The 27,503-nt window shown below is 42.2% G+C and overlaps 1 protein-coding gene across 2 annotated transcripts; it reads left to right on the top strand.

Moving 5' to 3' along the window:
* Positions 1-649: 649 nt before the first annotated feature.
* SERBP1 (SERPINE1 mRNA binding protein 1) lies at positions 650-25,264 on the top strand. 2 transcript variants are annotated; one of them, XM_081915816.1, is made up of 10 exons: positions 650-1,164; positions 11,238-11,391; positions 12,461-12,607; positions 12,745-12,816; positions 13,545-13,619; positions 15,362-15,539; positions 17,426-17,473; positions 18,940-19,113; positions 20,032-20,070; positions 22,332-25,264. In XM_081915816.1, exons 1-10 carry the CDS (start codon positions 756-758, stop codon positions 22,386-22,388), a joined length of 1,353 nt encoding a protein of 450 aa, XP_081771942.1. In that variant the 5' UTR covers positions 650-755; the 3' UTR covers positions 22,389-25,264. The 2 variants fall into 2 exon arrangements, with proteins under 2 accessions (XP_081771942.1, XP_081771941.1); XM_081915815.1 differs by having other exon boundaries at positions 668-1,164; positions 12,721-12,816.
* Positions 25,265-27,503: the final 2,239 nt, after the last annotated feature.

The following is a 27,503-nucleotide window of genomic DNA, read 5'->3' as shown; positions in this document are numbered from 1 at the left end:
CATTTGTAGTTACAATCCTATTAATGCGTATTTGGAAGTAAGATTTTATAGGATTGCAGGCTTGATCGAATTCTGCACAGAAACTAGCAAGAGAAACTGGCAATCTGCACACTGCCTTCTTCACTTGCACAAACATTTACTGTACGGCATGCACATTACAGCGGACGGTATTTATACCGTCTATATCTATATGGGTGTTACATATATCCACAAAAACAAAATAGCTGAAGCTATCAAAAAATAATCCCCCTCACTAGTCTTTTGAGTTAGCAGAAAAGAGCCTTATTGACCTTTCAGGTTTTCAGCCTGATTTGTAGAGAAGAGCACCCCACATTTTGCTTTTTGTTTAAAAACACTGTCGCTTCCTTCTAAGAAAGAGGGGAACTGCCTGCCGCTCTCTTTCCCGCCCCCCTCCCAAGAGGATAGTCGGAGGCTGGGGGGAGGCGGGAACCCATTGGGATGTTCGCCTCTGCCTCCTTGTCTCTCGTTGCCGCGGTGCCTGCCGGGAATTGTGGTCCCGCTCCTCGAGGCGTGCCGATTACTCTGGCAGTCGGAGTGCCCGGCCTCTACTTCCCGAGACCCTTTGCGGGCGCCCGCGGCCTCCTGCCGCCTGTTTCCCGGATGTCGTTCTCGCCGGAAGAGAAGCGAGTTTCTTAGGGGGCCGGCCATCTTGTGTGGGCAGCAAGCGAGCGCGGAGGGGGTGGGCCAGGGGCCTGGGCAGCATCGGAGGAGGATCCCACCGAGAGGGGCCCATCATGCCCGGACACCTGCAGGAAGGCTTCGGTTGCGTCGTCACCAACCGCTTTGACCAGCTCTTGGACGACGAATCCGACCCCTTCGAGGTGATCCAGGCGGCCGAGAGCCGCAAGAAAGAGAGCGGCGGCGGAGGGGGAGGCGGCGGCGGCGGCGGGGGCCATCAGGGCAGCCGCGGCGGTGGGCAGGCGGCCCAGGCCAACTCCTCCTCAAGCGGCGGGTCGGGCCAGCCCGGCTCCGGCGGCGGGAGCGGCAGCGCGGCCAAGCAGCTGCGCAGGGAGTCGCAGAAGGAGCGCAAAAACCCTCTGCCGCCCTTCGCCTCCTCCTCCTCTGGGCCTGGCGGCGCCGGCGACCGAAGAGAGGATGGCGGCGGCGGCGGGCAGCCTGGCTCCGCGCCCCTCAGGAAGGAAGGTAAGTGGAGGGAGGGGTGCCTCCTTTTAGGGGGGGAGCCGGGGCCTCCCTCCCCAGAAACAGGGCCAACGTCTCCCTTGCGCGGGCGGAGGCAGCCTCCCCCCCGTCACCCAGCGAGTCCGGCCCGCAGTAAGAGCCCCCGGCCCGCCTTTGACGCAGCACGTGGTGCTGGAGCAGGATCCCCCCCCGTCTCTTCCTAGATAGATTTCCTAGAAAGGACCCGATCCCTTTCCCCCATGCTTTATTAGGGCTGTGCTCGCGTTGCCTTGCGGGCAGGCAAGGGTCGACCACCTCGTGTCGTCCAGGCACCGTGTGAACGCGCGCCTCATGGGAGGGGGGGGACAGGGATAGGGGGCTCGCTGGGCCCCTGCACTTCTTCAGAGGGAGGGAAGCATGGAAGGAAGGTGAGGGTTGCTGGGCAGGTGTGTGTCAGGATACTTAGGCCTTGCCCGGGAAGGGGGGCAAGTTAGTGGCGGGCCTCCAATGTTTGTAATGGTGGCGCTTCTTTGAGGGCGAAAAAGCCTGCGAGGGAGAGTGCCTTTTGCGAGGAGAGGGGCTCAGGTTTGCCAAGCTGCAAGCGCGCAGGCAGCAGCGTCCTGGATTGCCGCTGCTAATGAAGTTTAGCCCATTTGCACCTGGCCACGTGCGTGGCCCGCGTGTTGCTTGGCTCCAGCTATCTGCTGCTGCCGCCTACTAGGGGCTGAGGGAAGAGACAAAATGGAGTGAGCCCTTGGTGTGCTTTAAGTTGGGCCTTGCAGGCTAACGTGAGAAAGGCACTTTTTGAATATAGGTATTAAGTTTTAATTGCAGGCATGCCGCTCAATGCTAGGTATGCTTATTAGGACGTAAGCTTCACTTCAGTAGGTGTTATTTCCAGTTCAGAGCGACTAGGATTTGCCATTGAGGTCTCTTATTTAGTTCAGTGTTTGCACTGCTTTTCTGATGTGGATATCAAATGAGTTGTACATGTTCTGAGATGAAATTTTTAAGAACTGTGCACTGCTGTGTGAACCTCTCACCCCTTTGTAACTTGCATAGTATGCAGAACACACCATTTTTTTGTTTTAAAATTGGAACCTAAGAAAGTATTGATATTTTTCTATCACTCTGCACTAATTAAAGAACCCATATGTTTAATGTGATTAGGATTACAGATACCGTGGAATAAGTCCTACTGAATTCAGTGGGACTTATTTCTGAGTAGGCACATAAAGGTTTGGGCTGTAAATGTCTAAATTTTCAGAACATTTGGTAAATGGTACCCAGGTTCATGGTGATAATTGGGTTTATTTCTCTGAAGCTGAATAAGACAAAAAGAACCATGTGTTGCACTGTTTCCCCATGTACTTTCATTAGGAGGGAGAACCGTGGGCCTGTAACTTGATGATAAAAATTAAGTGTCAAGTTGTAATTGAGTTGTGACATATACAACATTCTAAAGTACGTAAAGTGAACAATTAAGAGTTGGTTACAGATGAAGTAAACACTAAATTTTTTTTGTAAATTGGACTTAATGCAGTAACATTTTTCTAAAGACTGGACTGCTAGTGTGCATTTTCCAGATTACTTGCTACAAATGAATAGCTACTTAATGTGATTAATTCACTGCTTTATGCTTACAAATAATCTGCAAAAAGCATGAAGTGTGTTCTTCTTTCAAAAATTGCTTTAGTACTTAAGCATTCTCTTGATTATGGGAACGCTGCTGTATCCCAACAGCAAATGTGCTAAGATTTTTGAATAGCGCAGACTTCTGACATCTGTTAATTGACAGTGTACTAATGTCATAACTACTGTCCCAAGTATTTGAGAACCTGATAAATAAGGCACTTCATTTATTATTTATATGCTATGAAATAAGCATTTGAGCTGTAATCAGTAACTGCTAGTCCTTGTGTCATATTCATCTTTTTAAACTGCTTATTGGCCCAGTTATGGAGGCTCTTAATTTCTCTTCCCACCACCAGCTTGCAGTTGTACTGTACTCTGGTGGTGACTCCCTTTCAGCAGGGAGGGAAAATTGAAGAATCTTGTAAATTTCAGCTATACTATCAAGTTACCAGGTTGAGCCAAAAAAAACGAGGGGGAAAGGGGACTTGTGAATATTGGACTAGTGGCAGCAGTAACATGTGGCTTAGTTAGGTGTTGGTGGGAGGCTTGGCTTTTTGACAATTAACAAATAAATAGAACCAGCTATTGTAGAATGTCAACAGCAAATGAACTGAAATGCATGTTAAATTATTATAGCGAAATATTGGCTCAATGAATTAAGAAAAAACTTAGCTGTGGTCAGTGGATTAACCAATAAATAAGTATGTTTAGGTTGGTGATAATGGTCTGAGGCCACATGAGGTACCTGGATGACTGACTGTGCACGTGTATGATGCCTTGGGCTTCACAGTGGAAGAAAGGCAGAGGATGTAAATGCAATAAAACATATATATTTAATAATAATTTGAAACACTTCTAAAGCAGTTCTGAAACTGCACACTTCTGAAAGTAAAGTGTAAAATTTTGAAATTCAAAATTATTGTGGCTTTTAGATTTTTGTGCTTATAAGTAAAGTTTTTTTGTATACAAGTAGTTTCAAATGGTAAGTAAGGCTGTTCCTCGGGAAGGGAGATGATTTTGTAATTAACACATTGCAAAGCAAGATTTGGAATATTTAAGTTTACACCCTGTGTTAATACGAATAAGTGTCTTGTGTGACTGTCAGCGGCACATATAAAATAGAGTGGCAGAATCTGAAAACTTAATGTCAATACATCACCAGTGCCTGTAGGAAGTAACTAGATGCATATTCCCATGCATTGAATGGAAGAACCTCTTTCATCCACAAAAGGGACTGAGATCCACTGGAGCCTCCAAACACCCCTTCCCACAGCCTCCCTCATGGTTCCAGAGGATCTTGCAGCCCTCTGGAGCAGCTTTTCAGGGAGCTACAGAGGGAACCTCTACAGTAGAAGTTCAGCAGGAACCATCCCTCCCTTCTTTCAGATGTCTTTTGAAAACTATTGTTTAGATCAGGGTTCCGTTCCCCAAAATAAGGCCCGAGGGACTCGTTTATCCAGCCTGTGGCAACGCCTGCTGCTGCCACCCGCTCTTACCTGCGCTGTGCGGCTGCCCACTTCTGGGTCGGAGGAGCACCGGAAATAGCTTGTGCGCGAGTGTTATTTCCAGCGCACATCTGGGTCAGAGGAGGCCCATGCACATGCGCACAAGCTATTTCTGGTGCTCCTCTGACCCAGAAGTAGGGTGTGCGCACACGTATGGGCATGCGCTCCTCCGCCCGCTGCGTGATCGGCACTGGAGACACTAGCCTGAGGCGCGGTAAGTTGCCTGACCCCTGGTTTAGATAGACCTCCGCTGTCTTAATTTTCTGTTTTTAAGCAAATAGTATTGATGTCCTAGTGAAATTTTTGTGGATGCTTTTTGCTAATTTTATTTTTATAAGTTGTATACTACTGTGATACATTTTTATGAAAGTTTGGAAAATAAATAAATAAGGAGGAATGTTGCCTTTTCCCTCCTTTCTCTAGCAGAGGAGCATATTGTGTGTAGAGTTCAATTCCCAAGCACTCTGGATTCAACCCTTTGAGTCAGTCATGCTTGAACACATTTTTACATGAACTTTGAGTGTGGAATGTTTAGCTTTGGTTAAGGAAACTCAGGTGACTTGTTTTTTGTGAGAGATGGGCAGGTTTTTTTGACATTACAGTGGTACCTCGGGTTACAGAGGCTTCAGGTTACAGACTTCGCTAACCCAGAAATAGTACCTCGGGTTAAGAACTTTGCTTCAGTATGAGAACAGAAATCGGGCGGCGGCAGTGGGAGGCCCCATTAGCTAAAGTGGTACCTCAGGTTAAGAACAGTTTCAGGTTAAGAACGGACCTCCAGAACGAATTAAGTTCTTAACCCGAGGTACCACTGTAGTTCTTGCATCATTGTGCATTTCCAACCTGGCTGGGGTATGTGTGCTCTGCTCATTGCAAGAAATAAAATATTTCAAATTTTAAGGCACTTAAATCCGTTTCAGGCCCATGGTTTTAAGTAAGTTTCATATATTAATGGGTACATATTTCTGTAATGATTCCTTCACAAATGTCTTTGTGGAGTTCTCAGGAAGTCTTGGGGCAAATTTCCTTTCCAGGGCAGTCCTGCTTACCCTCTTGAGAGAGTTATGGTGTGTGCCATCAACAATCTATGCCATTAGGTTTTTACAGAGTTCTTTTTCCTAAGCCATGCCATGTCCTCCCATTTTTATGCTAATTTTTTGTTATAGCAATTAAAGATTTTTTTGGGGGGGGACCCATCTGCATATTATCACTTCTCTTCACATATGAGTATCAAACTTCCAAAGAGATGAACAATCTGTTCATGCTGATAACTCATTTTACCTTGGGCATTGATACAATAATGGGAGGGGGGTTATTGTTGTTGCTTTTAAAAAAAGAACCATGTTTTTATTAAGTGCACATATTGCCTGGTTGGCTTACAACCCATGTAAAAGACAATCTGTATTAAATGAAAAAACCAAAAAATTGCAAAAGCTTTAATTGAAACAGGATAAAACAGCCCTGATTTTAAAAACAATTTAAAAGTCTCCATAAATGGGAGGCTAAGTACAAATGCTGAAAATGGAACAAAATATTAGTGCAGTTGATACAAACATAAAATCAATAACAATAACAATGTAACAATAACAACATAACAATAGCTTGCTGGATCAGGCCTATTGCCCATCTAGTCCAGCATAGATTTCCACTGTTAGCAAGGGGTCCCTGCTTGGCATAACATGAGAATTTCTCCTTCCTCAACACAAAATAATGTGTTTGTGTCTCATGAACAAGAGGACTGTTGGGGCCAGTGGCAATGGTAATTTATGGATCCCTTGTTATACTGTCAATTGAAGGGGGAAACTTAATTTAAAAAAAAAGTGCAGTAAACTTCGTTTGAAGAATGGTGGAACGTAAGGGTTGTATACAGATTATAATTTTTCAGAAATTTTGAAGCCATTCTGCAAAACTGGCATTGACAGAAGAAGAGTTCATCTCATGTGAGTGCTGTGGACAACTATTAGGTAGTGCAAGTAATCCTGCTGACATGCTCTTGCTGCTATACTCTCATCCTGTGTTATAAGACTATTTTTAAAGTTTGCTTTAAATGTGATATTTTGGCCTAAAAATAATTTTATTATTTGTGCCCCGCCCATCTGGCTGGGTTTCCCCAGCCACTTTGGGCGGTTTACAGCACATGTAAAAAATGGTAAAACATCAGACGTTAAAATTTCCCAGTACAGGGCTGCCTTCAGATGTCTTCTTAAAGTCAGTTGTTTATTTCAGTCATTGACCAGCCTTGACATCAAGGATCTGTTGATATGCGCACAAGTTTGTCCCAAATTATTCAAATTATTAAGTGACAGTTGTGTGTAATTCAATGTATGTTATACTAGAGGGGAGAGTTTTGGATAACCATCAAACAAGCATTTCAACCGTAAACACAGCTTAGAATCTGCTGCTTCAGTGGCACAAGAGCTCCTTTTAACTGCCTTAAACTAGTTTTAACTAGTCTTGCTACTGCTGTTTTCTCCAGCTTTATATCCCGCACACTAAGGCATTTTACAAAGTATGTAACAGCAGCAAAAGAGCCACAGACTTACACTGTAATCTGTAGCTATATACTGCTTTAGGAAAGCATTTCATCTGAATAATTGGTACTACATCTATTTTTTTATTTAAAAATTCAATTATTCAAATACAGCTTTAAGTGCATGTCTAAGTTATAGTACTTTGAATTCCACGAATTTACCATTTTAGCCTTAATTTCATGATAGCTAACATTCCTGCCCCTTCTCACAAATCAAAGCTTTCTCACCCTGCTCATTGGAGGTACTTGGAAGCTAAGATCAGCTGCAAAGGCCAGTGGGACTGTCATGACAAAGCTCTTTGCTTATGTCTCCACCACATTTTAAAGTAGACTCTGTAGAGGAGAAGCTCAGGTCTAGGCCCTCATAGACAAGCCAGGACAAGCTGCCACAGAGTGGCATAGAAGACAACAGTTGTCAGGGCAACATGAGCACATAGCATGTAGTGACTTTGGAAGAACATGGATTGGATGAGCTGCCTGGGGATCTTTTCAGAGTTCAGGGGTTAGGAAGAGAGCAAGTTTGACCTGCTTGGGAGTTTGAAAGGGAGCAGGGAGAATAGGCAAAGAGGATTTTCCCCATGATTCCTAAACATGTGGAAGGAGTATAATAACAGTGGTAGCTCAGAATTCCCTTTCCTGTAATCTGAAGCCACAGCAGGTAGCCTCAATAGTGGACTTGATCATGACATAGATATTAAAAGATCCAGTCACCAGTGGCAACCTCTTGAGTGGACCTGTGATCCATTTCTGTTCAGGGAGAGCAGATTTTATTTCTCCTCTGCTTAAAAGAAGTATTAAATTTGATCATTGGTTTTCATAAACAATACTGCTCTTCTAGCTACCTTTTGGTAGTAGCCTACATTTCTTAACTGTGATGTACAGGAATCTTCTGGAGTGCAGCAAAGTTCATTGCAGTTACATGTAATGTTAGGCCATATTTTAGTGCTATATGAATGAGCCTGAAAAGAGTGTTGGGCTCACAAGCTCCTTCTCTCATCGCTGGGAGGAGGACTATGGCATAACTTAATGTTGCTTTAAAAGATGTATTGAAACCAGGAATCCAGGTTTGAAATAATCTCTGAGTAGTTAAATAAGCTATCTTCATAAACCATGGTTGAGCATTACATGTAAGTTGAGCACAGGAGCTCATGTAGAAAGCTGACATACATGTAGTGAAGACATGGGTTTAGCATTCAACAGAGTTCTGGAAGCCACTCCAGAGTATCATTTAATGTTAATTGGTGGGTATAGGCCTTTTGGTTTTACATATGATATTGGTAATAAAGTAATGTTTGCAGCAGCCCTTGGTGCCAAGAGGAAAATCCTTTGTGACACATAAATTAATGTAAATTTCATTTTGTATTTGAATGGAAACCTTGGGGATTGATACACAGAGTCTTTAAGCCAGCCTCCCCCAACCAGATGCTCTCCTGATGTTGTGGACTACAGCTTCTTTGTGTCAGCCATTGTGACCAGAAGTGTGGCCTGGGATGATGGGAGTTGTGGGTGCTGCCACAACCACTCCTAAAGAAGGGAATAGAGTGGGCCACAAGGTAGGGCTTATTGCTGCTCTAGCAGCACTTTCTTTGGAGCTTTCTTACCCTACCACAGCACAAGCCATCATCCAAAATAAATAACTCAGTACATTTTCATACATAATGAGGAGAGTGATGGTTCTCTCCTTCCCTAACTATGGCTGCTTTCCTTACTCTTGTATAAGGCTGTGGAGTGGTATCATTGATAGATCAGATTGGAAACAGCTTCACCCCTAGTCAATTTCGCCACCAGAGGAGCTTAAAAATAAGAAAATGTTCTTATGGGTTTCCTTAAAACAAAAATAAGGGGTTTGGCAGTGTATGCTTCTAGGGGCTTAGATTTGACTTTTCCAGAGTACAGTGGTGCCTCGCAAGACGAAATTAATTCGTTCCGCAAGTCTATTCGTCTTGCGGTTTTTTCGTCTTGCGATGCACGGTTTCCCATAGGAATGCATTGAAAATCAATTAATGCGTTCCTAGGGAAACCGCCTTCAGACCAGGTCCGGGGACAGTCTGTCCCCGGACCTCTTCTGAAGGCTGGGGGGCGCGGGCTTCGCAGCAGCGCTACGAAGCCCGGCGGCTGGGGCAGGTGTTCCCGCCCCCCCTGCTTCGGAGCAGCGTTCCGAAGCGGGGTGGCTGGGGCAGGTGTTCCCGCCCCCCGCCCGGCTTCGCAGCAGCGCTACGAAGCCCGGCGGCTGGGGCAGGTGTTCCCGCCCCCCCACCCCGCTTCGGAGCAGCGTTCCGAAGCGGGGTGGCTGGGGCAGGTGTTCCCGCCCCCCGCCCGGCTTCGCAGCAGCGCTACGAAGCCCGGCGGCTGGGGCAGGTGTTCCCGCCCCCCCCACCCCGCTTCGGAGCAGCGTTCCGAAGCGGGGTGGCTGGGGCAGGTGTTCCCGCCCCCCGCCCGGCTTCGCAGCAGCGCTATGAAGCCCGGCGGCTGGGGCAGGTGTTCCCGCCCCCCCACCCCGCTTCGGAGCAGCGTTCCGAAGCGGGGTGGCTGGGGCAGGTGTTCCCGCCCCCCGCCCGGCTTCGCAGCAGCGCTACGAAGCCCGGCGGCTGGGGCAGGTGTTCCCGCCCCCCCACCCCGCTTCGGAGCAGCGTTCCGAAGCGGGGTGGCTGGGGCAGGTGTTCCCGCCCCCCGCCCGGCTTCGCAGCAGCGCTACGAAGCCCAGCGGCTGGGGCAGGTGTCCGGGATCTCTTTTGAAGCAAGCGGCTGCGGAGAGACGCGATCTCCCCGCAGCCGCTTGCTTCAAAAGAGGTCCGGGATCTCTTTTGAAGCAAGCGGCTGCGGAGAGACGCGATCTCCCCGCAGCCGCTTGCTTCAAAAGAGGTCCGGGATCTCTTTTGAAGCAAGCGGCTGCGGAGAGACGCGATCTCCCCGCAGCCGCTTGCTTCAAAAGAGGTCCGGGATCTCTTTTGAAGCAAGCGGCTGCGGAGAGACGCGATCTCCCCGCAGCCGCTTGCTTCAAAAGAGGTCCGGGATCTCTTTTGAAGCAAGCGGCTGCGGAGAGACGCGATCTCCCCGCAGCCGCTTGCTTCAAAAGAGGTCCGGGATCTCTTTTGAAGCAAGCGGCTGCGGAGAGAAGCGATCTCCCCGCAGCCGCTTGCTTCAAAAGAGGTCCGGGGGCAGCGGGAAGAGCTGCCCCCGGACCTCTTTTGAAGCAAGGGGCGGTGGGGAGAAGCGATCTCCCCGCCGCCCCTTGCTTCAAAAGAGAAGACCCGCTGTCCCCGGGGCAAGCTTCGTTTTGCGAAGCAAGCCCATAGGGAAATTCGTCTTGCGAGGCAACTCGAAAACGAAAAAACCTTTCGTTTTGCGAGTTTTTCGTCTCGCGAGGCGTTCGTCTTGCGGGGTACCACTGTACAGGTTGAAGTAGTATTAAAAAGCTGAAAAATTAGTTTGACCAGATGTCATTCTCCATGGTAAGCAGTTATTTTTATGTTCAAAAGCATAAAATACTATGATAGTAAAATACTATGAGACTGTAATACTATGATTAAAATGCACCCCATGAGGGTCTCATAACAATAGTCTGCATAACAAATACAGACACAAATCATACTAATTGAGTTTTAATTGCATACAAAAATATCTAAATATTACAGGTCATTGGTAAAACATCAGTTTCAGTAGTCTTTTTCAAGTTTCTCCAAATGAATTATAACTTCTAATTTCTTGAAGGCGGGGATGGGGGGTGTCTTACCAGATTTCAGTGCATGATGTGCACTCGTCTTTCCAGGATAGTTGTGTGTTGTAATTCTTCGAACTTGATAAATCTTCTATATAGGAAAATTACTTCCTACAAGGTACACACAATTCTCTGCTTTATTATAGTCTATATCATGTTCTGTATGCTATCAAACTATCAAAGCAAAATTATACACACTTCCTAGTTTCCAGCTGTGCTTCAGTGTACAAAACAATCTGTCTGAAATGTTAGAACTCCTGACTGCTCCAAGGAAGGAATAAACTCACCCAATATCTCATATCTATTTATATTAGCTTGGACAGGGGTAGCCAGTGAGCTGACTTCTGGATGATGTTGGAATACAAGTCTCATCATCCCTCACAACTGGCTATATTGGTGTTGTATTCCCACCATGCCCCTTACATGGCACAACCTTCATTCACACCTTTAAAGGCACATTGCCACATTTTTTTTGCTGTGTAAATTTCAAATAACATGGTTATTTTTGAAATGAAAACTTCCAGAGGTGTTACTTGGCTATAATTTGGATATCTTTTATTTGTTGTGTGGAGTAGTTTTATGATACTACCTCCAAACCTTAGAACAACTAGTGTCTTCTACAAGATTCCTCTGCTGTGTGTTCAAGAATAACAGTTGCTTTGTGGAAGTAGCTAAATAACTTACTGATGCGGATTGCTTTCTATTTTAGGGATAAGGCGAATTGGCAGAAGGCCTGATCAACAGCAGCCTCAGGGAGAAGGCAAGCCTATTGAGAGGAGGCAAGAGAGACGGCCTCCTCGTGAACGCAGGTTTGACAAACCTGCCGAAGAAAAGGGTGAAGGAGGAGAATTTTCTGTTGATAAGTAAGAACTGAACATTTTAAGATTGATTGGCAGAGAAAATTGTATGCAGGATGTCCTCTGGTTATAGCAAGATGTTCTCTGATTAGTCTGTTAATGGGTTTTAATTGGGTAGTGCGATATATTTGTCTTAATGTGGCATGCTTTTGTATTTTAATATGAACCTGTTTTAGGATATTGTGCTCCCCCTAAAGGATCAAAGTTTTGGTATAAGCGTTCTCCTGGATCATCTACTGTCACTGAAGGAACAGACAGCCTTGATTGCTCAAAATGCATTTTATCAGCATTGTTAGAAACTCAGATATGTAAGCTAATTGTCAAATGGCACCTTAAACCTAGGTTATGGTAGCCACAACGGGATTTCTAAACGCCATGGGTTTTTTTAAAAAAACAATGAACATTATTATTACTGTTATCATCATCATCATCATTTCTATACCACTTCATCTTTTAAAGAAAAGAAATCCAAGAAATTTGCAACACATTAAAACAGCAAATGAAACAACCCAGAATAAAACAAATTCAAGCTTCATGAAAAATATTTCAGCTCCTCCTCTATGCTTTCCCTGTATTTATTTACCTTCTTAATTTTTTTTTAGCTGCCCCATAGCAGAAGTCCTCTAGGAAGCCAGTGTGATGTAGTGTTTAGAGTGTTGGACTAGGACCTGGGAGATCAGGGTTCAGATCCCCACTCATTCATGAAACTCACACTGTGACCTTGGGCCAGTCACAGCCTCTTAACCTACCTTACTTTCCTAGGCTTTTTAAATCAGCTGTACTTAAAATATTCTCTGCTTCTTATTTTATTTCATTGCTTTGTGCTGGTTCATGTTTTCATGCTGTATTTTATCTATGGTTATAACTATTACTGCTAAATTGACCAGAGAATGTTTGTTGTTGGGCAGTATGTGAATACTGAAATGGAAAAGATACAAATAACATTAATAGCTCTTAAGTAGCTGCAGCATAATTTTAGAACTTGATATAATATTAAGAAAGATGATTATTAGCACTGCCAAGGTAGAAGTAGAGTTTCTAGTGTCATTCCTAATTTCGCTTTATTTTACAATAGACCCATTATTGATCGTCCAATGCGTGGCCGTGGTGGACCAGGTGGAAGAGGGGGCCGTGGTGGCAGAGGACGTGGCATGGGCAGAGGAGATGGTTTTGACTCCCGAGGCAAACGTGAATTTGATAGGCATAGTGGAAGCGACAGATCGTAAGTCTTAAACTCGTTCTTTTTTAAAGTGCTTTCATATCAGAATAATACTTTGAAAATTTGCGTTTGAAAATCTGTATTCCAACACTATTATGTTAACTCAGTTTTGTTAGTTCTCTTTCACATTCACATTTCAGTGGTCTAAAGCATGAGGACAAGCGTGGCGGAAGTGGATCGCACAACTGGGGAACTGTCAAAGATGAACTAACGTTAGTATTTTGTATTGAAATACTTGTTCAGAATAAACTAAATTATAAGAAAAGACCATGGGTATTTTAAGTTTGCAAGATCACCTAATGAGTGAAAAAATTCAGGAGAGGTAGTGAAAAGGAGCAGGATTTCCCATTTCATTGTCCTGAGTAGCTCTTTACTGTTCCCCAAGAAGAGCAGATTTACAAGAAACATATTCAAATTTGATTCAAACATTTTGGGTGATACCTAATAGTCATAGCCTGCGTAGGCCTTTTGAAATAAATGGAGTTAAGGAATCCTAGTCCATTGATTTCAGTAGGTGGTCTCGTGAGTATGATTAATGTTGGATATCCTTAACATATGCACCACCCATTTTTCTGGCTTAGTGCAGGATCATTTCCCTTTATCAGTGTGTGTGTGTGTGTATGCATATGCATCCTGCCTGTGTGCTTTCCTGAAGGGTCATCATAATGCAGCAGTATAGCATAAAGCAAGCATTTTTCTAAATTTGAAATTATAATTCTAGATCCCAAATTTGCCTCTGTTGGCATAGAAAATCACTCATACTTTTGTCAGCAATACAGCTAGTAAAGTAGACTTGGGGTTTGATGGTGGGGCGTGAATATTCTTTGAAGTTCCACTGTAAGCTTTGGTATAATTTTGAGGTCACTGAATATCAGGTATCAGGTGGGTAGGCAGTGCTCATATGAAGCATCAGATATTTTTAAACTATCTTTAATTCCAGTGATTTGGATCAATCAAATGTGACAGAGGAAACACCAGAGGGGGAGGAGCATCCACCTGCCGACTCAGAGAATAAGTAAGTATTACATTGCCAGAATCCTTGTTTGATCATTTATGAGGTTGCTAGGCTCCTTTCATGTCAAAAGGAGGTGGTTGGGTTTTTTTGTATAAAGTTTTTATTTTAAAAACAGGAAAATCTGTTTTCTTATTTAAGTTTCCTTTGTTACATGATTGGCAGACTCGGGTTGAGTGGAATGTAAGCTTTAAATCCTCATAAATCTAAACTTGTGAAATGGTGAGTCTAGATGAGAAGCTTGGTCTTGAATTGTCAGTGATAAAACTGTGAAATCCAACGTTGGTGCGATCTAAAAAGTAGCTACTTCAAAACCTACAGGATTGTGTGTGTAAATAAGGTTGTAGGATGGAATCTGATGGTGTCCATAAACGACAGTAAGTGACCTTCCAGAGCAGGTTTGTGGAACTGTATGATGAAAGGGCGAGGGAGTCCTGTTGTGCATGCAATCCACAAAGTGTTGGATTTCAACCTTCCTATTTGAGCCTTTGTACTTGCACAATGATGCTGAATAACCTATTGGCATTTTGAACTAGCTAAAATTTTCTTTCTTGCATAGTGGCTTGGCATGCATTTGCCACTTTGTTTTGACACGTCACAGAAGTGCTGTGTAAAATCGTAAAATTGGGTGACAAATGGGGAGTGGAGGTGGTACTTAGACCGATGGGCATTAATGCAGATAACTATACTTACTGACTTGAACTTTTAGAGTGGAAAAACTCAGCAGCATAGGAAGCCTATATGCCTTAGTTAAGTGGCTGTTGTGCTGTAGATAACTCAGCACAATCATGCAATGCATTATTTGGATGTCCTACATGTGAACTTGGCCCATGCATATACTTTGGGAGCTTTCAGGCAATACTTACTTTGGGAATCAGTCTTTTATTCGTGGTTACTAAGTATAAGCTGGGATTTCATTTAACATTCTAACTTTAATTGTGAGCCCTTACCAGAGGTCATGAATGAAACAACTTGATTCATTTTTTAAGTCAGGAGGTTCACAGCTGATAATTGATGTAACCACTTCGGACAGGTTTTCATTTTGTTTTGTGCATAGCAAGTTGCTCATTGTTGTTGCTGGTAAAGTCTTGAAGCCATTTTCCTTATTTTTTTTCTCCCAAAATAGATATGACAATGAAATTGGTATACTGATATATCAGTTAAGTCATAATGCCTCTGGGAGAATCAGCATTTGAAGCTGTTGTGCAAAATTTTGCTTTGGGGATGTGCCTTAGGGCTGATGTACATAAGACATACAGTCTGTGCTTTAACTTGTCTTTCTCCATATGGCAAGCTGTCATGACATGACTGGAGGGGGTGGGAGGCAAACCATTGAAAACTGTTAAGGTATTGTATGTGTTGGGAGAAACAATTGCTTTGTAATTGCTGAAGAAGGACTGGTAAGGAGGAATTAAGCAGAACTGTCCTATCTCTGTGGTCTGCTGAAATACATATAAGGTGACCATCTTTAGCTGCCAGCTTTTAGTTATCAACAATGTGTTGCACACTTGGATTAAAGCAACTTGTCATGGAGCCAGAGTTTATGTGGTCAAGTGATTTCCAATAGCACAGTATTTTGTCTGAATTGAAAATAACATCCATTAAAGTACAGCTTTTTGTGTGAACAATAAATTCTAGAAGTGTGGCCTTCCTGGTTGCTTCCAGCATTCCGATATTGAGACTTCACCATTCTGAGTGTGACAAAGACTATGAAATGAGTTTCCACCATTGTAAACTTATTTCAGAGAGAATGAAGTAGAAGAAGTCAAGGAAGAAGGTCCTAAGGAAATGACTCTGGATGAATGGAAAGCTATTCAAAATAAAGATCGTGCAAAAGTTGAATTCAACATCCGTAAACCAAATGAAGGTGCTGATGGACAATGGAAAAAAGGTTTTGTTCTTCATAAGTCAAAGAGTGAGGAGGTGGGTTTTTCTGGATTATCTTGTCTTCATGGAATCACTGAATTGTAGAGTTGGAAGGAACCACAAAGGTTATCCAGCACAACCCCCCACAGTGCAGGAATCTTGCCCAACATAGGACTCGAACTCGCAACCCTGAGATTAAGAGTCTCAGGCTCTACTAACTGTGCTATCTGATGTTTTCATTTTACTCACACCTTTAAGAGTAAGTAGTTTAAGGTATCCTATCAATATTTACATTCTCTATAGCAGATGTTTTGCCTTTACCATGTGCAGAAACCAGTCCTGTTTTAATCACTTTGAAACAAACGTTTCTAGCCTTTGCTAGAAAGGCTAGACGTTTTCTCTCTTTGAGAGAAAACCATGGAGACCCAGCTGCTATCTGGTAAAGTCTCCAACATAGGTCAAGCTTGGTAAAGCTTTCAGTTCTTGGTGTGTGGGCATTCAAGGTCTAGATGAAAATACGCATTCCAGCTCTCCTGAATTCGGTGGGAGGTTTACCACTGGGCTGTTGATTGTGTCCATAATTTATTGAAACCTGAATCCTAGGGCACACTCAAAAATGCAGAATTCATGTGTGGGATACTTCATTCTATTATGGTACCACTTCTGATGAATAATTCAAGCATGCACCACAGACACCATTTTATAAGTCCACAGAGAGCTAGCAGTGTCAAGGGAAAAGGTGTTTTTAGTTGACCTAGGCTCGAAGTCCTGCTGTGAGGGGTTCTGCTTGTCCAACTCTCAGTACCTGGTGAAATGTATTCAACTGTAGTAGCTTCCTGTCAGAAATTTCAATGTGATTAATTTTATGTTGGTGCAGATGAGGTGCTACTTGCAAAATGACTTAGAATTTTCATTCCAATGGCTTGGAGTTTACACTTATTTTTACCACCAATTCTCTCTGATTTTGGAATATTTGCTAAGGCACATAAATGTGGGAAATAATGGACACAACTGAAAAATCCATTGCATATTTACTCGGATGTAATACCCACTGTGTTGAGGCTTACTCCTGGTTAGGTTTGCTTGGAATTGCAGCCTTTAAATGTATTTTACAGTTGTGCAGCTCCCTTAAGACCAACTAAAGATTACTACTTTATTCCATGGGTAGGAAACCTCCAATGTAGGGACCTGATTAAGCCTGCCAGTCCTCCATATTTGGCTAAGCGACGCCCACTTGCCCTACACTTTGTGTCAAATATGATGCCAGGTGTGAGGCTGGTAAAAATCTGGCTTGTAGGTACTGCAGATCAGCTGATTGTCTGGTATTGTGGAGCACTTTGAAAGGTGCTTCGTTAGCTGCATCTGCAGTGCAGTTTGATTACACAAACTGGTCAGAAAAGGTCATCCGACATCATTCTAATAATTGAGTCAGGTGATTGACCCCACCCTCTTTTCAAACTTGTTCCACAGAGGAGATAACATCAGACCCATTTTCCAGATAGAGTTATTCACGCCATTGTATTCTAATGTGATCCATTGTTCAGCTCCCCCTCCCCCCCAGCTAATGGTTTCTCAACACTTAATTGGTGTTGATGTTGCAAAAAAATAAAAAAGCTCATAACCCTTAGGGTAATGTGCAAGCCAGAAATTAATAACAGGCTTCTATGTGCCCCTAAAATATGCTCCGGAGGGTTGGAGAACCCCTGGCGGGGTACAGGAGGAGAGGAAGGGGAAATGTTGCATTTGCTGATGTGATGTTAGATTTTGCCCAAATTTTCTAGTTGCATAATATAATTTGCTTATTGCTTTTGCTCTGTCCACTTGTTTAATCACTTGTATCCTATTGGGTTCACCTACCTTGAACCATAGAGCATGTTATTTTAATATGCAAATTCTCATTTACTTTTTTCTCTCCTTGTGTATCGACATACAATTTGCATCAGACAAAGGGGGTGACAGAGATGCAAGGGAGTCAGATGGAATCCAATGAGGTACGAACACTATATGTGGTAATGTTGATGTTGTTCTTAAACAGTTATAAAGCATTATAATTTTTTCTAAGTTGTGAGAGTGAGTGAATATATGAATATATTTCCTGCATGATGAAGAGCAGCCTTTAAATGCCAACAAATAAAATAAAAGGTAGGGCAGGGAACCTGTGGACAGGTTCCTAATGTAATAGCTGTCTTATGAAAGGAGCAAGGAATGAAGAGGAAAGGGCTTTGGAGCAGCTGCTCTTTGGTTGCCTGATGGATGGAGCCAGGTTGGTCTGCTTCTTGCCATGAAGTTCTTCCTGGGAATCAGGTGGTGTAGCCTGCCAGTGGCGCTTGATGCTCTCCATAGTGGCAAAAGGCCAGCCTATGCCTCACTTTGGTTTTGTAGGTCTAGGGCAGCACCTTTTTATTACACCTTCCCCAGTCATGGCCATGGGAAACAGGTTCCATGCCTGAGACATCATGCAGCTGTTGGCTGTGTTGTAAGTGAGGAGCCAACATAAAGGAGAAAGTCCCATTGTGTTCACTGCTTTTACTGTCCAGTCAAGTAAGTTTTGTCTCTCAGTTGATCTCTGTTCTGTGATCTGTATACTAAAGTTCATTGCCTGGCAGTTTGGATGCAGTAATACACTAGCAGGTATATGCAATCTTATTTTAGGGATTAAATTAAAAGATCCAAGCATTCTCCACCTCTGCCATAGGAGGACACTTCAGTAACACAAGCCTAACTGATAAGCAGAAGCTGAGAGCAGCAAGGTCAGTATAGGTCTGGTTGAGGTTAAACTTAGATGTTTGCAGGATATGGGGCGCTCCAGGAGACAGTGACTTTAAAAAGTACATACTGCCTGTCACCTGATGGTTGGCACCCAGAAGCCTGTTCTAGCTTGTAGAAGCCTTTCCAGTTAATAGAGATGCGTTGAATAGGAAATTTTAATTAAGTGGCAGGCAATATTTTGTTTTTGAGGCTTCTGAGCAATTTTTTCTGCATCACTTCTGAAATTCAAGGTGGTTTGCAGAGGGTGAGGCAGGCTTGGGTACGATTTACCTAATATGGCGGCTTCTGCTGGATTCCACCATCCCACCTCTGCAATTTTTTCTGCAATGTTTTGGATACAATCATATCTCTTATTAGATACTGAATGCTAAAATAGAGATGAATAAGTACCAATACCTGGAATTTGGTAAATATTTACTGTATATTGATATAGTTCCAGCATTCAGCTAAATAAGCAAACAATAAATGAAAGCACACTGTGCTTAGGTGTACATGTGCTACATTCTGCTTTTGCTCTTGGCTGTCCTTCCTGTAGTCAAAAGGGCTGGGGCCATTTGTGGCAGTTTTTGACCATCATTTCATATAAGTGATGTTTGAGTGCTGTAATCCCCTGCATTCTGGGTTGTATCTGGTATTCAGTGAAAATACCTTTTCAGTGGTGGTCCTGACTTTCTTATTTTCATTTTAGTCTCATGCTGAAGACTCTGCAATGGATCATCACTTCCGCAAGCCAGCAAATGATATCACATCTCAGCTGGAAATCAATTTTGGAGATCTTGGTCGTCCTGGGCGTGGTGGCAGAGGTGGAAGAGGAGGACGTGGACGTGGGGGAAGAGCTAATCGTGGAAGCAGAACTGACAAGGTAGCAGTTCTTTCTATTTAAACGAAAGAGGTTTTTTGTATACCTATTGATAGTACTTAAAAACAACATGAGCAGGTTTCAGCGACTAAGCTGCTGCCGAGCAAGTTATCATAATATTACGCATAGATCTATCCTCCTAGTCTTTCCCTTTACACCTGTGCCCTAATTAATAGTCCTTTGTAGTGGAGCAAAAATTTAGTTTAAGAGTTGGTACTTATTTTAATATTGGTGGCTTTAATCCATGTGTGTGTGTGTGTGTGTGTGTGCAGAATACATTAGTTTGCCACCATGAGTTTGAAAGTTGACATAGGCTTGAATCCAAATCACCTGTCTGAACAGTAGACACTTCTGCAAGTACTTTGGTTACTTAAGCTTTTCCCCACATGTGCATGACTGAAAACTCTTTCATGGAATCTTTTATCTTTGTGAAATACTAAGGGATATAGCTAGAAGGAAGGGACTGAAACACCCTCTAGACTGAGCAGAAGCACCCTCATACAAATTTGGATTTAAGACATTGTTTTCTTGACAAAATGTAGACATGCTCATGAAGTTACCATGTATATTGCATGTGTTGTCTTTGCACACTTTGGATGCAACTTAATTATGCCTATTTCTCATGCAAAACATGAAGTTCCCAAATATGCTGAGTGGGTACCACAGCTTGCAAACAGCAATTGATACTCCAGTGATTTCTCGATCATAAGCGGGAATATTTTTCTTTATTGGCTTTAATGTGCTTAAAAAGAGAGAGTGAGTAGTCTATTTTCACTATGAATTCAGTTGCTGGATTTCTCTTTTTGAAAGGCATTTCCAGTAGAACTAATTGAGAACCCAGCATTTCTGTTTTGTGATTTTGCTCATTATGAATGTGCAGATCCACACTAATACTTGTGTCTTGACTGTGTTTCCTTCTAGTTGGTTAAGGAGTTTGATGTGATCCACACACCCAGCCAGGTTGGTGACTTGTTTATAAATCTCTCAGGATGTGTATACAATTGTAGCCTTAATCCTGGTCAGACATTTTTCATCGGTTAAAGTCAGTGTTAAGGATGAATAAAATCATATGTAACGCTTATCAGAATTTCTGGTTAAAGTGTTATTTGCATACATTTTGATACCCTTAATTTGTGTTTGTTGTTTGGTTAAAAACGACAACCTGCTTTCACATTTTTATTTGCTTGCCCATAGCATTTATGGATGACAACCATTTTTTAATCCTCCTGGACATTCCCCCTAGCTTTGACATGTCTTCGTTTCTGTAATGCTTGCATGTCAGGGCTGTTTGAGGTGTATTGGGTATAAAATAGAAACACTGTAACTGTAACCATGATGTTATTAAGGTATTGTTTTTAAAATTTAGACAGATCACAAAACCCACAGTAACAATTTCCCTCCATTCTGGGAATTGTTCTTAGAATCTAGGCTTATTGGGGTTTCTTGGTAAAGGTAAAGGTACCCCTGCCCGTACGGGCCAGTCTTGACAGACTCTGGGGTTGTGCGCCCATCTCACTTAAGAGGCCAGGGGCCAGCGCTGTCCGGAGACACTTCCGGGTCACATGACCAGTGTGACATCGCGGCTCTGGCGAGCCAGAGCCGCACACGGAAACGCCATTTACCTTCCCGCTGGTAAGCGGTCCCTATTTATCTACTTGCACCCGGAGGTGCTTTCGAACTGCTAGGTTGGCAGGCGCTGGGACCGAGCAGCGGGAGCGCACCCCGCCGCAGGGATTCGAATGTCATCTAAAATGAAGATACCTGTTTACCATCAGCATACAACATAACATAGCATTTACATATGTAGGTTGACTTAGAAGTAACATCCGGATGAAACTCTGTCCTTATGTGGAAGTAGGCAAGACTTCATAATTTACTATAATTTACTATAGTTCTAAGAATCCATTTTTCTGCACACTATCTCCAGAAATGGATTTTATAAATGGAGTGTTGCAGTGTTATAATGTGAAGCTGATCAAAGCTTGAAGGTCATTGTCAAAGCAAGTGAGCTGTATCATATTGCAAATTTCATTTGGGGTTTATATTAAGATGTTACTGAGCTGAAGACAAAAGATACATGTGTAGAATTAAAGTATACAGCTCCCACATAAACAGGACTTGGCATCCTTACTGTCAGATCAGTGTTTGTGCTGAGAGAGAAGCATAGATTCAATTGTATCATGAACACAGGTGTAAATATTCTTGCCAGTGATGGGTTTTCCATTTAACACCAAATCACCTGCGCTCATGCCTCTTTCTCCTTGTACAACCTGTGTGTGTACAGGCATGGTCTGAAGGTAAATGATGCAACCCCCTTGCTTGAAGCTAAGCAAGTCTGGGTATGGTCAGTGCCTGGCTGGAGACTGACTGGAAATCCTATTTACAGTACGCTGAGTACCATGGTGGAAGAGAGGTGTGATACAAATGTACATAATAGAGCACACACTTCAGGTCTGCATTACGTATGGTTCCATAGTACTAAACATGACAACAGAATAGAATTAAAAATCCCAGTTCAATATTTTCTTGTACTGGACTTGTTTTGAGTGCACATAATTGTCTACAAAGTATCTGACGTAAGCTCAGAGAAGGCACCAAGAAGATCAGGGTCTGGTAGGTTTAAATTGGGAGGGGGGTTCCAAAATATTTCAAGGTTCTGCGCCATATAAGGATTTATAGGTCAAAACTAGCACTTTGAATGGGGCCTGGAAACTTAAAGGCAGCCAGTACAGTTGTGCCAAGTTCAGTGTTGTATGATCAGTTTGCCATGATCCTATCAGCAATCGGGTAGCTACATTCTGCACTAGCAGTAGTTTCCAAACAGGGTTCAAAGGCAGCCCCATGTAAAGCGATCAAATATTGAGGTTAACAGAGCATAGATTATTGTAGCTGGGTTATTCTAGGCCAGATAGGGTCATAGTTGGGCCACCAACCTAAACTGATGGAAGGTACTCCTCGCCACCAAGGCCACCTGGGATGGCACCGGATATCTAGAGCAGGCTGCACACCACTCAGCCAGACAAGACAACCACCCACTAGCAGTGACTGAGCCTTGTCTAAATTAAGCTTCAGTTTGTTGACCCTCATGCAGTTCATCATTACAGCCAGGCCCTGATTCAGTGTATTAATTCAATGTGAACGTTCTGTTACCTTACAGAATGCCGCAAACGAAAATGGTTACGTGGACTCTCCAGATAACGTACATTCTGTTTTTCTTTCAGTCAAGTGCTTCTGCTCCTGATGTTGATGACCCAGAAGCCTTCCCAGCTCTGTCCTAAACTGGATACCCTAAGCCAACCCTGCCCCTTGTTGGGCCCTCCTCTACAAGGCTTGCATGCTTAAGGATCCTAAAAACAACTTAAGAAATTAAAAAGGGGACTCTCATTCATACCATTCACACCTGAAGACTGAATTTTACCTGTTTTGAAAATGAACTTCTCTTGCTACACAGAAGCAACAATATGGTAGTCAGTTTTGTATTTAGAAATGTAATGGTAGCAGGGATGTTTTCATAATTTTTTTCAGAAATTATGCATTCTTCATGGATACTTTTTTGTATTGCTGCTTGAAAATATGCGTTTCCAAACTTGAAATATAGGTGTGAACAGTGTGTACCAGTTAAAGCTTTCACTTCATTTGTTTTTATTTTTTTAAGTTAGGTTTTTAGATGTTTTTCCCCGAACTACAAACAATTTAACTCTTGCACACTCTTTTAATACTGCTTAGCAGATTGTTTTCAGTCCACAGTCAGCTGGGATATGTACAAAAATAATTTGGAAAATTGTTAGTACTGTGTGGAATACTAACTTCTGAAGTATTTTAAGTTTTTAATACTTAAATTCAAACTTGGAAAAGTCAATTTTCTTCTATCTTTGGTAGTTTGTGTATTCAAAGTCTTTATACAAAATTGATATCAGATACTTGAAAAATAGTCAAAGCACATTGGTTTTTACTCAAATACCTTCTTATGAATCCAGCAGCTCTGTTTGGATAATTGGTCTAAGCCATTTAAAAAAACTCGGTGTTACACCTCTCATATACACCTCTTTTATCTTACTCCCTTTTTTCCCTTCAACAAAACTAGTTGTTTGTTTGGTAAACTTTGTTTAAACTTGTTAATATTGTTGCTACCAAAAATACTTTGTAGACTGGAGCAACTTTTTTTTCAAAACATGGGAGGTTGCGGAGCGGCATCTATTTCTAATACAGTTCGTTTAAACTACATTTGATATTTGTCTGGCAGTGCAGTATATCTACACAAAAAGTGCACCTGTGCTGGATGCATTCAAACACTTCTATTAGATGCAACCCTGGGCCTAAAGAAGAAACCAAAGGGCACTGTGTGCTACTTGGGAGGAGGATTACTTGACTTGTGTAAGTTGGAGAACAAAGAGCATCAAAGTGGGACGGCTGTGGTCTCCGTGGGACAGAAACCAAAACCTCTCCACCTAATTGAAATGTGGATTTTTGCTCCTACAGTTTCAGCTCCTGGTCTCTGCTAGCTGACAAGTGAATGTTTTATTTTCAGAGGGCGATTGTAAGAAGTTCTCCTTCCACTGTAGAATTTTCTTCATAGTTTAAGTTAATCCCTGTGAACAGGAATGTTACCACTTTCAAAACACAAAAGGACTTGAACAGCAAATAATAAAAAGGACTACTTAGGCTTTTTGTCTGCAACTTTTGTTAGGAGGCTAGAGCAGGAAATAACCCATCTATTTAAGGTTTCAACACTTTGAGTAGTGTGTGTAGCATTCATGGGTTTCTTAGGTAGAAAGCTTAACGGTGATGCCCTATTTTTTTTTAAAGCTACAGGATGGGCAACAGTATTGGACAGCTGAATATAAACTCAACGATTGCAGTGTTCAGTTGGCTTGCATTATCTGAATGATTTTTTAATGAACATTTGTTTACATAAGCAAAGGTTACTGTATTTTATCGGACTTCTGGTACACTCAAAATCATCCTTGCAGCCAGGAAGAAGAAGAAGAAGAAATAATCACATTTTTAACTGTATGAAATCGATTTTGCCCCTAGGAGGGTGGTTGTTAAAAATGCTAAGCATTCTTTCAAAGTTTTCTTGGTGCTTAGCATGGAAATATCCCATTTTGGAGGTAGTCAAATTTCTTGCGTCAACAGGTACATACGTTTTCAGTAGTTCTTTGTTCCCTGCCCCTCCTCATCTCATAGTTCAGAATATGTTGGAAAATAGTGGATGTTGTCTGTATCCTTAAAGAGCATTTTCATATAACCACTGTGTAAGTATTCTGGTCCCCAAAGACATGCTTACTGAATAGTTTTTTTGCTGTTCTTTATATCCCCCCCTTTCCCTTTTCCAAGCTAATAATGACTTTTCCCACCCCAAACCATAGCCCTTTTATACATGTTATTCCTGGAAGCCACACATCCCATGCCATGCCAATTTGATACTTGACACATGCTTTCTTCATCTTATAGCATATATGTAATACAGAACAGGCATAGGAAGGCTTTTTAAAGACGACCCATTTGCTGTTCTTTTAATAGCTGTGTTCTTAATTTGTGTCAAGCTGTGAATTTTTTTCTCTTTAATATTGGTGCGTGTTAAATACAGGTTTATTTTCATGCTCTTTTATAAAAACGTAATGGAAGGTAGGCATTATGAATGCCTCTAATGTCAGGCTTCTTACTTGATTTCCGGCCTACAAGCCCCTAAATCTTTTTCCCACAGGATGGTGCCCTTGTGGATCCATCAGCAGCAGGTTGGCAAAATACCTACCTGTATATTCTAATTCTAGTATTAGCTATTAACAAATTTGACCTCATTTTCTCCTGCTTGCTTATCCTGCTGTTGCACCACTGCATTTAGAGATGATGCCTCTCTTAAAAAATATGGGTCAGTTGAATATGAATTAATTGGCTTATTTTAATGTTTGAGCATGAAAGTTCATCTTGTGTCAACTGACAGGCAGAGAAGTTAACCAAATTAGTAAAAGGGAAAAAGAAAAAGAGCACAAGACCTTCTAAGGTAACCCTAAGGATCAAAACTATGTCTGTTGTGAATATACATCGTCTTTCTGTTGGATGGGTACTACATCTAATGGTTGATTACATCTTGCCCGATGAGATTCACTTGCATACCATACCTGTTGACTTAATAAAAGCAGGACTGATGCTTCTCGCTGTCTTGAGTGCTCAGAGTATAGATATGCATTCACCTTCAGCTGAATACTAGTTGGGGTGTGAACTGAAATAAGAAAATAAATTGTAGTAAGGCAGCTGCCTTTTTGCAGGTTTGTGTGATCTTGGAAAATGCACAGATCACTGTATGGTGACGGTTTATTGCTGCTTTTCAGCAGACATGGACAGAACATCTAATTCACAAGGTTTGCGGTGCACTGAAGAGAACTATTGGCTACTCAGGGTCCTGCACTACTTCTTGACGCAATCCAGTTGAAGCTTTAGAAAAGCCACTAAGGGCTATGTAATGTAGATTGGGAGGTGGGCAGCAGCTTTAAAAGGGATGCATTGGTTGTCTTCACTCTTACAATAAGCATTATTCACTTTCTTCTTGCCTGTGATTTCAGGTTCATTGCGTTTGTCACTGCTTCCACCAGTTTAGGCTTTTATTGCGTAATTGCATCTGTAAACACTTGGCCTTGGCTCAGTTTTGTAATTTGTTGTAAGTTGGGCGGCATGTCTTGAGACTTGGCAATGCATAAGGGAAGGCGTAAACAAAAACAAGTTAAAGAATACTGGATAACTTTTGAGCTCTGTTTATATCTCAGAAACACAGTGCAGAAGGGGTGAATGAGAACCGTATAGAAATACAATCTGTTAGCTCTTGCTGCCTTCTGGAGAGCTGTTAGGCAAAACTCATTTGTTGGGATAAAAAACTAAAGTTGGGAGGGTACAAATAACAGTTAACGGTCACTTTTTAAAAAAAAAAAGCGAGCTGACTCATAATTTAATAAGTGCCTTGGTTGAAAATCAGAAGTGGAGGTAGTATAATAGTATTGCAGCCACCACATGTTTGATTCTTAAGTGTGTGGGAACAGACTCTGGTTGCTTGGCAAGCAAAGGGAAAGAGTACTTTGCAGATGCTTAGAGGTATTTTTTTTTCCTAGTTCCATATTTTAGAACTAAAGTCCTGGTTGAGAAAAAACAAACCTGTTTGTTTTTAAAGCCTTAAAGCACTTATGCATTAAACACTAACCAGTGACGACCTCTCTCTCTTTTGGTAAATTGTGCATTGCTATATATTATTACATTTGGTTGTATGAACTATATTTCAGCTTGTCTTTAAAGTTTTCTGAACTTGGACAGTGTTTTATGTTCTAGGCTGATAGGGGTGGACGAGACTTAAATGAATAGCTGTGTGCAGGAATACTCTGCATTTTCTGGAATTTGCAGGCTGAGCCTGTGCATATCTGTTCATAAGCAATTTTCCTACTGATTTGAATGGGACTTTGTGTAAGTACTTTGAATTGCATGCAGCTTTAGTTGGGTTGGTTCATTTTGGTTTTGACTTCTCCCCTGGTATATTTTTAATTGGAATCATTGCTCCATCAGTAGCTCCAGATGTGAATTGATTCCAGTAGGTGTGCTGAAGGATGCAGCATATTGTCACTGGCTCTGCCCCCTGAGCTACCAGTTTGGCTCTTAATTGACAGAACCCAGAATTCTAGTAAAAAACAAACACACAGAAGTCTGAAATCTGCCTGCCTCTGCTATGAAAATGCATACAGTGAAGCTTCTGAGGTCTTGAAATAGTTTTCACTTGTGCACACAGTAAAGTAGACAAGCTGTACAGTAAGCTCTAGCATATTAAAATAATGGGAGGGGAGACAATTATGAGCAAATAAATATTTTTATAAGAATATAGACTGCAGAGCACCATAAAGTCTTAGTGTTTGGAAATCGATGAACATGTATTTCTACAAAAAATAGGATGTGTAGATCAAATTCTGTTCGCAATTTTGCACACATTGCAGTAGAGATTTTGGGTTGCTTGTATCCACATATTTTTATTCATGTATTCACATTTCAACATTCCTTGCTATGAACCTAATACTCTGGAAGTTAGGATCCCTCAACCTGCTACGATTAGCCATCAGAAAACAATCCCCATTTAGGAAATACACAGACTACATTTCTCATATGTCATACAGTCATTTTGGTTGCGGGTCACAATGACTTGACTTCAATGTTGTAGGCTTTGAAGCAGTGTTCAAAACTGGGATAGAAAAGGTAGGAGCCATGTGGCTCCTGGGACCTGGGTTGTAGGCACCAAAAAAGTGTCTAGTTACCATTTTAATTCATTTATTTCTTCACACTGGCTTTCTTTTTAAGCACACATGCAGTGGATTGTTTGGGTTTCTGTATATAAAACGTCTTTGGGGCTGTAGAGATGATCT

This window comes from Podarcis melisellensis (genome assembly GCF_964234715.1).
Source record: "Podarcis melisellensis genome assembly, chromosome: 6".
Lineage (NCBI taxonomy): Eukaryota > Metazoa > Chordata > Lepidosauria > Squamata > Lacertidae > Podarcis > Podarcis melisellensis.
This window is presented reverse-complemented; position numbering and strand designations above follow the sequence as displayed.

What these genes read in the sequence shown, in the direction of transcription:
- SERBP1 (XM_081915815.1), top strand. Translation starts at nt 756, where the DNA reads ATGCCCGGACACCTGCAGGAAGGCTTCGGTTGCGTCGTCACCAACCGC. An exon ending in ATAAGTCAAAGAGTGAGGAG is followed by an intron (nt 15,540 to 17,425) that starts GTGGGTTTTTCT and finishes AATTTGCATCAG; the next exon opens with ACAAAGGGGGTGACAGAGAT. An exon ending in TGATCCACACACCCAGCCAG is followed by an intron (nt 20,071 to 22,331) that starts GTTGGTGACTTG and finishes TTTTTCTTTCAG; the next exon opens with TCAAGTGCTTCTGCTCCTGA.